The sequence below is a fragment of the Macrobrachium rosenbergii genome, chromosome 48 (assembly GCF_040412425.1).
Source record: "Macrobrachium rosenbergii isolate ZJJX-2024 chromosome 48, ASM4041242v1, whole genome shotgun sequence".
NCBI classification, from domain to species: Eukaryota; Metazoa; Arthropoda; class Malacostraca; order Decapoda; family Palaemonidae; genus Macrobrachium; species Macrobrachium rosenbergii.
Genome location: NC_089788.1, coordinates 25,505,994 through 25,521,468, shown reverse-complemented (window position 1 = coordinate 25,521,468; position 15,475 = coordinate 25,505,994). Strand labels below are relative to the sequence as shown.

General features: G+C 34.7%; 1 protein-coding gene across 9 annotated transcripts in view; it reads right to left on the bottom strand.

The window, feature by feature from the left end:
• Piezo (piezo type mechanosensitive ion channel component) overlaps positions 1-15,475 on the bottom strand; it is a 366,537-nt gene that overhangs the window by 211,942 nt on the left and 139,120 nt on the right. For 7 of the 9 annotated variants that reach the window (XM_067091426.1, XM_067091428.1, XM_067091429.1 and 4 more), the window contains exons 7-9: positions 11,495-11,630; positions 10,972-11,082; positions 10,487-10,646 (exon numbers count right to left, since the gene is read on the bottom strand). In XM_067091426.1, coding sequence (XP_066947527.1) covers positions 10,487-10,646; positions 10,972-11,082; positions 11,495-11,630 — 407 coding nt within the window. Of the gene's footprint in view, positions 1-754; positions 928-10,486; positions 10,647-10,971; positions 11,083-11,494; positions 11,631-13,220; positions 13,358-15,475 lie in introns of those variants that run through there. The other 2 variants (XM_067091434.1, XM_067091433.1) reach the window with 2 other exon arrangements.

Genomic DNA, 15,475 nt, shown 5'->3' with positions numbered 1-15,475 from the left:
TTAATTAAGCATCTAGGGGTCAACGTACATGGCCAATCCTTGGTTAGCAAAGAGCAGTTTGGTGTGCTGGTGGGTCTAACTGCTGAGATATCAGCAGCCATAGCCTTGCTCCCCAAATTTCAATTGAGTGGGGAGGGGCTTAGGCAATAATCATAAGTTCAGCAAGCTCTGTCTCTAGGCACTCATCTCTCTCTTGCTTTTGCTGTTCGTTGGTGACATTTCAACTTTTATTACAGTATACGAATTTTCCCAGGTTACTTTTAGGCATCTTTAAGCATAACATGAACCCCCCGTCAGCATGTTGCTCGTAGTCGTGCTCTTTGCAGAAACTAATTACTTACTACGTTAACTCAATAAAAAACATAACCAAGCAATGAATTCCATCAATGATGAATACTCGTTGTTAACAGTCACTATAAACTGTAATGGACGGATGTTACTGAGAATTAAGGGCACTTTCAATATAGGTTAAAATTTCTGATGGCCTGAGTCGGTGAATCCATGCCAGTCTCAACCAGCCTAAGGAGGATTGTGCGCCTTACAAAATACCAAGTATTACAGAAACTTGCATCTAACCTTATCAATCTGGTAAAAACGCCAATGGGTCACGATGAGATTCGAAATCCAACAGTTTCAGACTAAATAAAACAAATCAACCGAAAAGGAAATGAAATCACGAGCTAATCAACGAAAAGAAGCAAAATAAACGACACCCCCAGAGGCAGACAAACTGTAATATGACCCTAAGTCATACCTGGAGAGGCCTAGGAGAGAGCTTCGAAGGCAACGATCCATTAGCCCCTACTCCCGAGGACCTGTTACTCCGGGCAGACGTGTTGTTGCTGTGAGTGGAGGCATTTCGACTCCTGGAGGAGGCCATGGGAGTGTCCCAGCCTGTATCAGACTCCTCCCTGCCCCCGCAGTTTCCTAAGAATATATATATATATATATATATATATATATATATATATATATATATATATATATATATATATATATATATGAAAATTTACCTAACTAAGATACAGATAAAGCCCGGATGATTATTAAGACATTGGGGCTATTCAGTTCGGAATGTCTATTAATATGACAGCGTTCGGCATATGGAGTGAGTCAACAAATGGGAGGGACACAAGGAGAGAGCACAGAGGAGGACTGGGCATGTATTGCGAATTCGAAGAACACAAGAATATTAGATGGTATCATGGTACATAGAGTACAAAAGGGGACATTCGCTGAAAGAATATGAAAAGGAGGAAAAAGAGATTTGCAAATGAAATACCATAAAAGAGGCATGGTGTGGAATTTCATTACTGTAGATAATACAGAGAGTAGGGAAAAGAACAGCAACCTGTATATGGAAAGGGGGGAAGAGAATGCGACTAGCAAAGAAAGTAAAAGACAATAATATTGAGAAGGAAAATAACAGAGTTCCATCATCAAGATAGAAACAAAAACTTGCAATGTTTTTCCGGGATAAAAGGAATGGGACTGATTTTTTTTTTTTATATGGAAGTACATACACAGTATGTAGAATTGAACATAGGAAGACCTCGTAGGTGATAAACACCTAAAAAGTAGGTTGACAGTAAAACTCTGATGACCTAACAACGATATACATACATACATGCATACACACAAAAAATACACACACACCCACACACACACACACACACACACATATATATATATATATATATATATATATATATATATATATATATATATATAATATACATACATGTATAAAACGATATTCATTTCCATTCAGCTTCCTCCGTGGCTCATAATAATAAATCAATAACTACTATATGTCCTTTTTCGATATATATATATATATATATATATATATATATATATATATATATATATATATATATATATATATATATATATATAGTATATATATGCGTATGTATATATACATATATAAATGTATATATTATACATAATGCACACAAATATATATCATATATATATAATTATATGAAACAAGAAACTTTCATTATATTATGAAAAACAAAGATTTTTCTCACATCAGATAGCATTCCTTATTTTAAAACTCCCCCTAATAATCACATAGCGATCTTCCAACTCACATAAGTTTTATTCCAAAACACAGACTCTGTACACGAAAACAAAACTTAAAAAAAAAAGTCTTCAAAATGGACATTGTTTTATTTATTGTTCTTATAGCAACATCAGTCAATAGCCTGACACTGTTTGAGAGCTGGCGCCAAGACAATTAAGTCGGATTTAAAATGTGTTTATGTATATATTTAGCTTGATTTTTTGGCTAACATGTCAAAGTCAAATCGAAAATGAAATCCCTACCTTATTATATACTTCGCTACCATTTATTTGTCTTTAAAATTATCTCATAAATTACAGTAATTCTCCTTAAAAAGTGTACAAATATTCGTAGACCTTAAATTTTATTCATCTTACTCTGGGATTTTTTATTCTCAGATAATTTTAAAATACAACCGTGTTTTTGTAACAGTATCAAGTTATTCATAATTTCATTAAGAAATCTAATCCTTTATAATTCCAAATATGGATTTCTAATCATGAATCATTTAAAAAATACTACCACCTTGTTGGGTCACAACCTGCTATTTTCATTAATAAACATTTCATTCATACGTTTCCTCACTACAATTATGGCTTTTATAATACAAGCATTAATGTAAGGGCCAAAAACTTAACACACAAACTCATTCTCTCCCCTTTTTTGTATGAACTGGTTTTTCATTCATAAATGTTTACCATCGCAACCTTTGGACCTGTGACTTCCATACGTCAAACATTAGTACGCCCTCTCTCTCTCTCTCTCTCTTTACAATGATCACAACAGGGGGAGAGGTGACGCACTTCACAATAGGAATCAAAAAGAACTCCTATTCATGAAAAAAAAACAAATCTGCTCTAACAGTCCAGTACTTCGGTCAAAGTGAGAGAGAGAGAGAGAGAGAGAGAGAGAGAGAGAGAGAGAGAGAGAGAGAGAGAGAGAGAGAGAGGAAGCTGAAGTCACAATGCAGCGAGCGTTGAACTTCAAGAGTCCAAAGCGCAACAAAACTCATTAACGCATGTATGAGCATAATAAGAGTGACATCTAGCCGGCTCCATTCATCAACAAGGTCACATATAAAACAATTATCACGACCTCTCACAGAAACCTAATTAAATTGCACTTTCTTTCTCTCTCTCTCAGAAGCTAAGAGATCCACATGATTATAATTATGAAAGTATCATAAAAGGGACTGACGCATACAAATTGCTGGATGAAAAAAAATCGGGTGTTAGGCAAAGAATGAAAAGATCTAATACATATTATTGAATGCACAAGGAATGTGGACAACATATTCTAATAATTACGACAAATTCAAATATTCGCTGAGACGTTTGTCAATTTCAAAATTGATTTTAAAATATCATTTACCATAAAAACAACACCAGAGAAAGCTAGGAACACTCATATAATTTCTATCACAAGGACTAGGACTAATCTAAAAAATCACTAAAAATTCCTTAAAGATAATATATAATGAAAGAATTTAAAGAGTTGCACTAGGCCAGAGTGAACCTTCAAACTAGGAGTAAAAGTTTGGTGAGTAACGTTCACTTTTACCATATCATGCGAACCTTTGGCGAACTATATGTGTTGACTAGAAAGCACAAAAGCACACAAAAAACACATGAAACTGGTGCTATAATTAACTTTAAAATATTGAATAAGAAATGTATACATACATTTGCATATATATAAATGCCTGTAATGGCGCCATAACGAAGAAATAAAAATAAAAAAACAAACGAACAAATAAAATGTTACGTTTGTAACGACACAGGAGGCAGGGTTAGAAAATTCGAAAGGGGGACGAAGAACGTGTAGCATGTCTGCGAAAAGAAGGACAGTTAAGGGTATGACACATAACATCTGGACATGTTCGAAGAATCTTAAAAATCAGTGGTTTCGTTGCACTGGGTGGCTGAATATCACACACTGTCTGAGTCACTGGTAGGACGTAACGATAGAGAAAATGGTCAAGCGTAAAGAAAACGAGATGAACTTTGTAGAGCAAAAATTTTGGGTACAGTCGTCGGGTTGCAAGAGGTAGGTCACATGAGTTTTTACCTGTATAATAGAAATAAACCATAATAAAAAGACTGAGAATAACAAAAGAAAACAGCTGGAACATATATGACACAGCTTAACAAATGAAGGCAACCTGAACACACAGGAAATAGTGTAGTACTGTGACAATATTTCATGTTTGCAGAGCATGAAAGGGTAATCTGTGTCCTGGAAAGTCTGAATAAAAATGTAGGAAAGGAATAAAATACAGATAGTAACGGGTACACGAGTTAAAAGCAATGCAGTGCATAAGATGATAAGGTGGTCATAATTTCGGTGCTGAAGGTCTCTCAACTACGAGGGCTGGAGGACAAAGGCTCGCTACAAGGACAGGACGATATAACGAAAACAACGACATTAATAATAGCAATAATTCTAACTTCTCACAGTATCATGAGAAATCAAATGAGGAATAAAATTCACACTGTATGTTTGTCCCAAAACATTAATATTTAGACAGCAAATTCAGTGTGGACCTTACCCTTAAATGATACTACCAACAAGAAAAGTAACAATAAAAACGGCTGAAATTCTAAGAAAAGCTAATCCAATGCAACCCTACATCCTGAGGGAGGCGTCGTCGAGAATGCAGGGACGCCCTCCTCGAGCGCACGCCCGACGCCGAGGACCGCCCGGATTTGAGCGACCTGCTGCGGACGGTGCTGCGTCGGATCAGGTACCGCACGCTGGAGCCCATTGGGGACAGCAAGGACGCCTGCAGGATTCGAGAGGGGAAAGTGAAGGGTTCTAGACGGTTATCCCTATAAAGAGGCAAGTCCCTGTACATCAGGAATCATGCAAGTAACTTTGTAAGAAACTGAGTGTTTAGACATCAGTGACGAAGGGAGGGTACAAGACACAGACGTCCTAGGCAAAATGTAAACATTGAATGATAAATTCATGAAACAGAAACCATATCAAGGTGAGGGCGTAACAGCATGATGTGGACATCAGTGAAAGGGGAATATACACATCTTTCGCAAAGGACAAACATTGGGGGCAAGTCTTGGATACCAGGCAGAAATGAGGTTACAGCCCAACGCCCTTCTCGAGGTATTAACACTGTGGGATGGAGAGTCCTTGAACATCAACGGATATCAATAGAGATACTCTTGGTTATTTCCTAAAACTTACCTTAATTCTATCTGAAAGGAAGGAAAAATGTTTGACTTACTTTCTAATTCAAAAATGTTTTCTTCAAATGACCAGACGAAAACAGAAGTCTACATTCACTACAAGCTAAGCAAAGTCGATTAGAGTCTTTTCGTTAGTGATTTATATACGTATATGAATAAATTTATGTACAGTACATATGTATACACAGTATTCACAGACTTCTGGAAGATAAATTCAAGCATTAATGGATGCGTGAAGAGAGAGAGAGAGAGAGAGAGAGAGAGAGAGAGAGAGAGAGAGAGAGAGAGATTCTATGGGGTCAGAAAGCTCAGTAATATGGGATTAGTAAAGAATATTACTGAGTATTAAATACGAAGAATGAATAAGTGCAGTTACTTCAATTCCGAGAATTTCAAGAAAAAAGGCAGGGCTATACACAAGAAGAAAATCTCAGCCTAAGATAATTGACCATTGACCAATATGTGTGCAGGAAAGATTGTCAGAAACATGATAAAACACACAAGAGGCGAACACATTATAAAAAATATATATATATATATATATATATATATATATATATATATATATATACAGTTTGTTATAATGTGTCCGCCTCTTGTGTGTTTTATCATGTTTCTGACAATCTTTGCAATATTTGTGAATCTAAATATTCAAACATTGGAAAAGCTATCATTTCTCCTTGTGCAAGTATTTTTTTTCACAATAAACCTATAAGGACTAGTCGTAAACGTCTAACTGGATCTACATTCTTAGTAGCGTACCCAAATATTGACTTTATCCTTACCAAATTGACATAATTTATAACTATATACGAGTAGTTTGATGGCCCATGCAACGTTTCAAACGCTTTGTAAACGTGAAAGGTAGAAGATATTAAGGTACACTATGTTTGGGATACCAACGAGTGTGGCCTCTTGAAAAATTGCCACAGAAAAGGCCAGCAATCTGCTGCGACCACCCGTTGGGGAAGTGCGTGTTGACGGATGAAGACTGGTATCCTGCTGTCAAATATAACATTAATAAAAGTTTGAGTAAGGTCCTCTCTTGGGTGAGCAGTAATATCCCGTCGTTCACAAAATAAGAGGTTACTTCATAGTGTGATCCACAAAAGCTTGTGTGGCTAACGTGCTCCTGCTGTGTTGACTCGCTTAACAGCGTCGGTACATACACCTAATCAACTTTTTATAAATTGTCGTGGGGTTCTCACCTTTGGTATTCTTTATATTTCATTTTCACGTTATTAATATGAGACTAACACTACCTTATTTCAAAAGCACAATTTATTCACGACAAAATGCTCTTTCATGTCAAAAGGGGGAAATGCTCGTTTGCGTAAACAAAATAATTCTATTCAATCCGTTTGCTCGTCCTTGCAACAATCTGTAAATGGAAGGTCAAAATTACTTTTTTAAAATAATAAAATTGCCATAATCCAGTTAAGTCTTATCTGCTCCCTTTCCTTTCTCAAGTCTTCGTAAAGCCACAAAAAAAAAAAAATAAATAAATAAATATAGGTAATCATTCATGGATGGACTATTAAACTTTTACTATAAGGAACTTCTGCAATAATCTTGCTTTAAATTTATACAGACCTTTTGTAATTGCTGTATAATCTTCCTATGAGCACTTATTAAGAACTCTAAAGCTCATCTTACTCGTTTTCAGTAATCGAAATGTATAGGAATTCATCTACACTCATTACTCTATTACAAAAATTAATTTCATTATCATTTGCTCTTATCTTCCTCATCAACAGCAATGCCTTCGATGCCGCATGGGGTGAAGGTTTCTGTGAAATTCCACTACACTTGTCTTTCCCGTGCCTTGTCCTCCGCAAATCTCCACTCATCTCCAGTTTCCCGCCTTGCAGTTCTCATCCGAGAAGATTTGGGCCATTTACTTATTGTGAGTCCACAAGAACCCAGCTGACACTACCAAGTACTATTCTCCCAGGGGTTGTGCGAAGGACGTGACCAAGCCTTAGCTATCTCCCTTATCTCATTACAGTCTACGGATGAAACTTCGTAATTTCCCTAATGGTATCATTACTCAATCTACCCTGCCATCTGACTGCTAATATTCTTCTTGAAACTTCATTTTCAAATCGACAGAATCTTGTAGGTAAAGTTCCATTGTCACAGCATGACTCGTGCCGTTATAACAATAAATATCTTGCTATACTAAGTACAATCTTACTTCCGTATGCAATGTTTAAAGTACACCTGGACTCGATGGGAAAGCTGTCGTTCCTAATAAACACATTTTGTGTTTATTAAGGATGGCTGCACTATGAGCGAATATTCAAATCATTAATTACAAACAAAATCAGTAATCTTAATTTACCTTATGATCCCCTTATATTTTTAATACTGCATTTTCTCATTAATTAGTGTTTTCACTTTAATATTTGTAATTTTCGTACGTATACATGATCGTTTCATATTTCACCGATATGGATAAGAACTCATATTTACCGGTTACCTATTTTAATAACCCGTCACTCATGTAGCATTTTGGCAATTTTTTCTGGGGATATTACTAATGCAAACACATACATACACTTGAATAAATGTGGAAAGCAATAACTGTGGATATTCCTGGCATCTCCATGTTGCATACTATGCTCACGGGACCAGTCAAATATCAGCGGCCAAGGAAAGCTTGTTTATTTCAAGTTTAGAACTTATTTTTCCGAAAGTAGCTCTATTGCGTACAATGATTCTATACTTTTAAATGGAAAGAAACACAAAGAGGCAAGCTATTGTCCCATTAACAGTATATCAAAATGACAAGCATACATCGCGTTAAGCTAAAATGATGACAGATTCTCACCTCACAAAGCTGCACCATTAACCCTTACTACTACTTTAAATTTTTGACGAAATTCACTTCATGATTTTTTCGGACATTCGAAAACCGTACTAGGAGTTATGTACTCGGACAGGCGAAAGATTATTCGCTGCCATCCCTAATATCTGTCGTATTTGTATTTTTTTCCCCCTCGTAGTAGTTACTTAATCGAGTTAGTCTAAAGCCACGAACGAAAGAAAAATGTCACAATTTAAAACTTAACACATCTCATGATAGTCTGGTAGCTGTAGTCAGAAATGGTGAACTTGATCACATTTGCTTGTTAGAAGCTGGCATTTCATCTGAATTTGTTAATATGATGTTTTTAAACGCGTTCAGATGGGATGCCACCTTGCTTGACCAATAGTTCGGCCGCCATATTGAATACAAAATGGCGGACTTTCGAACAGGGGTTCTCACGTAGTTCTGCTCTTAGTGGGAGTGCAAAGGCAAACTTTATGTCTTTTCCTATGCACTTTGATGCACTGAACACGTTTCGAAAGGTTTTATTTACGTGGAATTAAATGTAAGGGCAACACTGTTTGTTCCCTCAGCTACTTTTTTTCATTTTGAGTGTATGCTAATGCCTTTTTTAACAGCTAGTTTCCGAAACTGATCACACTGGCCGAGCAACCTCATTCAGGTTCACTTGTCTGTCACTATGCAGTGAAATGAAGAATTGCTTTAAAAAATGACAGAGCTATGCAAAAGTCAGACGTTACTGTTTGCGCAGTCTCTACAAGTCTACAGGTGTGCCCAAAGATTCTGTCAATGACTCAGCTATTCAGGATACCTGCAGACTTTACACCCGTTAATTTAAGGCGTCATACACAGCAGTTGTTTTTAATGTCTTTGCTCTGACTTTTGAAGTTCAATAAATTACTGATATTACTAAAGTTTTAATTATATGTATTTTTTTTATAACTGATACGAAGGAATGTCCTCCACACACACACACCGGTTTGCATATGTGTATGTATGTATGTATATATATATACACACATATATACATGTATATATGTGTATGTATGTATATCAGTAAGGACGTCAAGGACTAGTCAATAAACAAACCAGTAAAACGCGCTTCTTTGCTGGTGTATCCATTGCTATATATATATATATATATATATATATATATATATATATATATATATATATATATATATATATATATATATATATATATATATATTATATATATATATCCAGTTTTATAGCTAATTCTTCTGTATAAAAATTAATTTTTTTACTTTTAGCACAAGGTAGGTATACCTTGAAGTTCTTTTTCTTTCTGCCAATAGTTATTAATCCATACAGTTGATATAAAAATAAAAGCAGGATTTTCTTCAATTTCAAGTTTATCTTTCCCCGTTAAGACTGCTGCAGAGAAGCACTAGTAAAAATGACAGATGGCACTAATGTATAATCTTTTTGACAGCAGTTCAGCAGTTTCAGTCTATCTGATTTCCTGAACTTATTTCCGTTTGATAAAGTGACTGATTGAAACTATCCATGAACGAAGCCAATGCAAAATAAATGCTGATGGAATAATGATAATGATGATGGATATTTTGTAAACATTCAACAGCTTGTCTATATAAAATCTGGACGAAAGTTATAGCATACTGATAAAATCCTAGTGAAATTATATCATTTGTGCTAATGTATTTATCAAATGTTTTTTCAAGTCACTGTGCTGGAACACTGACGTGAGAGGGCTACGCGCAGAAACTGATTAAGTGGTCAGGTCGACTACTTAACCTCATTCTGATGCTCCGGATTTGGGTTCGAATCCTGCTGCTGACATCAGAATTTCTTCATATTCTTACATTTGGATCTCAGGCTTTGCATTGACAACCGTGTTTAAAAAGTGTAAAGGATTGAGAAGTTAAGAGGCCTAGTTACATAAGTATCTGGTAAAAAGTGACCAGTAGATTTATATATATGTGTATATACATACATACATACATACATATATATATATATATATATATATATACATATATACATATATATATATATATATATATATACATAATTACCACCGTCATTAGCTTTCATGTTCAGATAACACAACTGGAATAACTCTTGCGGTCTTAATCCATGATAAAATTAGAGGGTCAAACACTGGGTTACTAAAACTTTTAATAAATTTTATCGCACTGATGCAAGCGGTAATGGGTTAAAACGGGGTCCAAAAGTCAACGAAGTAATTATGTTACATTTACGGGTATCTCTATAATCTAATTACTCTTGAACTATAATCTGCCTAAAGTGTGAGTAATTTCGCAGTCACTTAAGTAAACAGATGATTCAATGTCATGCTGTATTTCCCTGATGAGATGACAACTTCTCACCCACCTTGTTGGAGAGTAGGAACTGTGACTCGAAGGACGTGACGAAATAGAGGGTGAGCAGGAGGATGGGGTTCACGAAGCGGTTCCACTCGTTCGTCATCAGGGGCGCCGCCCGGGGGTCGTCCGTGCAGTTCGTGCCCACCACCGCCGTCATGCCGAATATCCTGAAGAAGGAAGAAAAAGTTAAGTATATCTTAGTTTAACCAGACCACTGAGCTGATTAACAGCTCTCCCAGGGCTGGCCCGAAGGATTAGATTTATTATACGTGGCTAAGAACCAACTGGTTACCTAGCAGCGGGACCTACAGCTTACTGTGTAATCCGAACCACATTATGATGAGAAATGAATTTCTATCACCAGAAATAAATTCCTCTGATTCTTCATTGGCTGGTCGGACAGTCGAACGCTGGAGGCACAATTACAGTTCCACCCATGTTCTTAATCAGTCTGACTCTTCATCCATCATGGACATCAATGAGATCACTTACCTTGCAGACAGGTCTTCTGGATCGATGTTAGTCTGCATCCATTCAGTCTGGTAAATGTACAGGCACACTATGTGAATTCCTGAGAACACCATCACGCCTCGACACACGTACCTGAGGGAATAACAACTCATCTGCTGATACTGTTTCTATCTCTAATTGTCTCTTTTTGCTTGAAAACTTAAATTGATTATTGAGAAACACGCCCAGGAACAAATTAAGTGGAGTGTTACCACGTCCGTCTTTTTACACCTAAGGAGGATAATCAAAACAAGAACACTTATGATAACAACAAAAACAATAATGCGATGTTTTCATAACAATCAAATATAACCAGTATTAATTAATCGCTATTACTAAAATACAAAAAACCTATAATTACCAAATTAAACATGATATTTAATAAACGTAGGGAACCCCTTTAATTAAAATTCTAATCAAAACAACTATCTGAATAACCGAACATTAGCAGAGAGAGAGAGAGAGAGAGAGAGAGAGAGAGAGAGAGAGAGAGAGAGAGACTTACCCAAATCTCCTTCCGAGGGAATTGTTGAGACTCCAGTAAGTGGCCGAGACCATAAAAATGAAGAAGTAAACGGCGCTCGTTATCGAGGGCAGCATGATGCCCGCGCCGCCAATCACAGCCACCGCCATGTATGTGCCTGAAACAATTCATGAAAATAAGAGTGGGTTTTTTTTGTCTGTTGAGACTGAGGGAGAATGATAAGGATATTACTGTTTTCATTTCGTATGTTTCTGTTTTTTTCTTTGTCTCTTTCTCCGTTAAATATACAAGTGGTATAAACACTGACCTGTAGCCTAATCATGTACACAGTAAACCGTATATACCTAAACACAAATACACACTTTTTTGTACACACAAACACATACGATTATACATACATACATAATACATATACATACCTACACACACATATACAGACATGCATACATATATATATATATATATATATATATATATGTATATATATATATATATATATATATATATATATATATGCATATATATATATATATATATATATATATATATATATATATATATATATATATATATATATATATACTGAACGGGTGGGTGTATTAAATAAACAAAATAGATGAACTTTTGTGTTTAGAGATTTTGGGTTGATGTGATAGTTTTTGTTTATGTAATAACTTTATTATGACTTCGCTTTACGAGAATCTCTTTTAAATGGTCGCTCTCTAAGCGTTAAAGTGTACTGGGCTGTTATGATGGTTAAGTGAGAGATGTGTGGAGATGCCCTGTGAAAGAAGATTGGCGAAATACTTGCAAGAAAAACATGTTCCAACTCAGCGTTTCTTATCACTTTGCAAACACTCTGGATGAAGTTTAATGTTTAGAAGCCTATGTTTTCAATAGCGCTCTGTAAAATAAGAAATGCAGGAAAGTTTAATCCCAATGAGTGTAATATATTTAGGAGGCATTTCTCCACTGAGTAAATCTCTCGCCCCTACCTCTCTCTTTTTATTTCCCTCTAGCGTCATCAGAAACCTTGAGGGATGAGAGAGAGAGAGAGAGAGAGAGAGAGAAGAGAGAGAGAGAGAGAGAGAGAGAGATAGCTATAATAGAATTGGGTATACATATCACTCTAAACTATGTCATGTTTATTTAGTCACTTTTTTGTACTCGGCCAAAATGAAAGAGCATATTCTCAATCTAAGAGTAAAAAATTAAACATGTTTAGAGCATTTAATGCAATTTTGAAGTTTGTTTATTCTTTTTGGAAAATATTAATAATGCGATTTACATATCTGGTTCACGTTTAAAGGGTTGAATAATAATTCTGGAAATGAATTACGATTATGCTACTTTGATATCAACATTTAAAAGCTACTGAAAGAAAGTTTATGCAGAAAGAACTTAAAAATGAATGAATAACGTATGAAAATATTAAGATGTAAAAGAAAGTAAAATAATCAGAATGAATTCTCAATTTTCAAGTTAACACTCTTACCGCATTACATGATTCTTTTACAATACTCAAATACTTTGTCAGTTATAGAAATTTTAATTATCAAATCTCAAATGTCAATAACCTTTTCCTTCCTAAAGGTTCAATAATTTTTGAGTACAAATGTTAAAATTTAAAAAGGTATAATATAATGAACTACTACTGCTACTACTACTACTATTACTGCTTCTACTACTACTACTACTATTACTATTACTACTACTACTAATAATAATAATATCTCGCAAGAAGAACCTCTCTCAAACAAACTTCAATGAAGAGAATGGGGCCGTCTGGATGCCGTTGAGTTTGTATTGTAGTTTCTCAATCTCTCGAACGAGTTTCTTTGTAGCAGCAGGTAACTATACAGCAGCTGTCCATAGTTCATTTTTTCCTTGACGTGATTTCCATGGCAAGAATAACAATAGCAAAAAGAGTAAAACAAAATGACACAGAAACAACGGCAGCAACAACGCCCAGAATGATAATAATAAACAACAATAATAGCTCTGATGGCAGCCTATCGATGACGTTTAATCACTGCCTCTTCAGTATACGGAAAACCAGAAAAGTAACCTTTAAAAATCATATATTTCTTATGAATTCTCTTGTGTACACACACACACACACACACACACAACACACACAAATAGATATAACCTATTAATAATATATATATATATTATATATATATATTTATATGTGTATATATACATATATATGCATGTGCATATATATATATATACATATATATACATACATGTAATGTATATACATACATATATATATACACACACACATATATATATATATATATATATATTATATATATATATATATATATATATATATATATATATATATATATATATATATATATATATATATATATATATATATATATATATATATATATATATATATATATATATATATATATATATATATATATATATGGGTGGGTGTGTTATATAAACAAAGGAGATAGTCAGTCATCTTAGAGTGGTATTTATTTGCCGATGGTTTGTAACACTTTGTTACATTTAAGAAAATTTACAAATTAAAATACATGGAATAAAATAACGACTTCAAGAAGTCTCAACATGCTATATAAATATACAAAAAAACAAGACAGTTCATAAAAAGCACCTGCTGAAAAAAGGTTGAAGACTGAATGACTAAAAGAAAAGGGCATTAAAACTGGCTCAGATACAACTGAACAGAGTGGTGTGTGAGTTCAACTTAGAACTAGCTGTTTTATGAATAACGATTCCAAAATTAGCAGTTCGTGTGGATGACTTGTTTGGCCCAAAACAGAGAAGTCAATTCAAAATATATTTGAATGATTAAATATTAGAAAATTCTGGATTGGACAATCTGCAACCAGTACGGTGACTAACACTTTATGTGAATCTATAAAAAAGCAATCGTTTAGTCGATCCACGAAAGTCCTTGACATCTGGGGCAAATATTTATATACGACTGACGATTGCAAAGATTCTATCCTTAAATTTAAAAAGGACTATTGTAAGTGGATTTTTGGTATTAAAATGACTTGCAACATGTTAAAATGTTTTTCTATTGCAGACTCAGATTACTTCTAAATTTATCGTCTAGGACGTATGGGATAATAGAGTTTCTTCCGTGGTACTGTAGTTTTTAATGACTTGAGATAGTTTCTTATTTAAGAAATTCTTGCAGTGTTTAAAGAAAACATGAGATGGAAACCAATTATCATTAAAATATTTGTGCAACAAAATTATTTCTTTATGATAAGAGTCCCAAGAAGAATGTATAAGCCCGGTGGAGGAGAGTAAAAATTGAATTTAGTTTAAAATAATAAAAACAAGCGCTATAAAAGTTTGAACCCAGACTGCAGTAAAGTCTTTTTCTAAAAACGGAAGTGTTAAAACTGTCATTTGTCGGAACACCAAGACATCCAAGAATGGTAATTGATTATTGTCCTCTCTTTCTAATGTAAACTTAATATTCGGATGTACTTCGTTAATGTACGAGAGGAACTGATCAGCATAGGGTCCCTTTTAAATTTGAGGATAGAATCTGCCCAATAATGCAATCGTCAGTCGTATATAAATATACTTGCCCCAGATGTAATTTGGGGACTTACGTGGATCGACTAAACGATTGCTGAGGGTCAGAGCAGATTCACATAAAGGTGTTAGTCACCGTACTGGTTGCAGATTGTCCAATCCAGAATTTTCTAATATCGAAATCATTCAAATATATGTAATACAAGTATTGATTATTCTGACTTCTCTGTTTTGGGCCAAACAAGTCATCCACAGGAACTGCTAATTTTGGAATCGTTAAAATAAAACAGCTAGTTCCTAAGTTGAACTCACACAACACCTCTGTTCAGTTGTATCTCTTCAGCCAGTTTTCTTTGCTGCTTCCTTTTCTCTTTTTAGTCATTCAGTCTTCAACCTTTTGCTAGCAGGTGCACATGAACTGTCTTGTTTTAATGTATATTTATATAGCATGTTGAGACT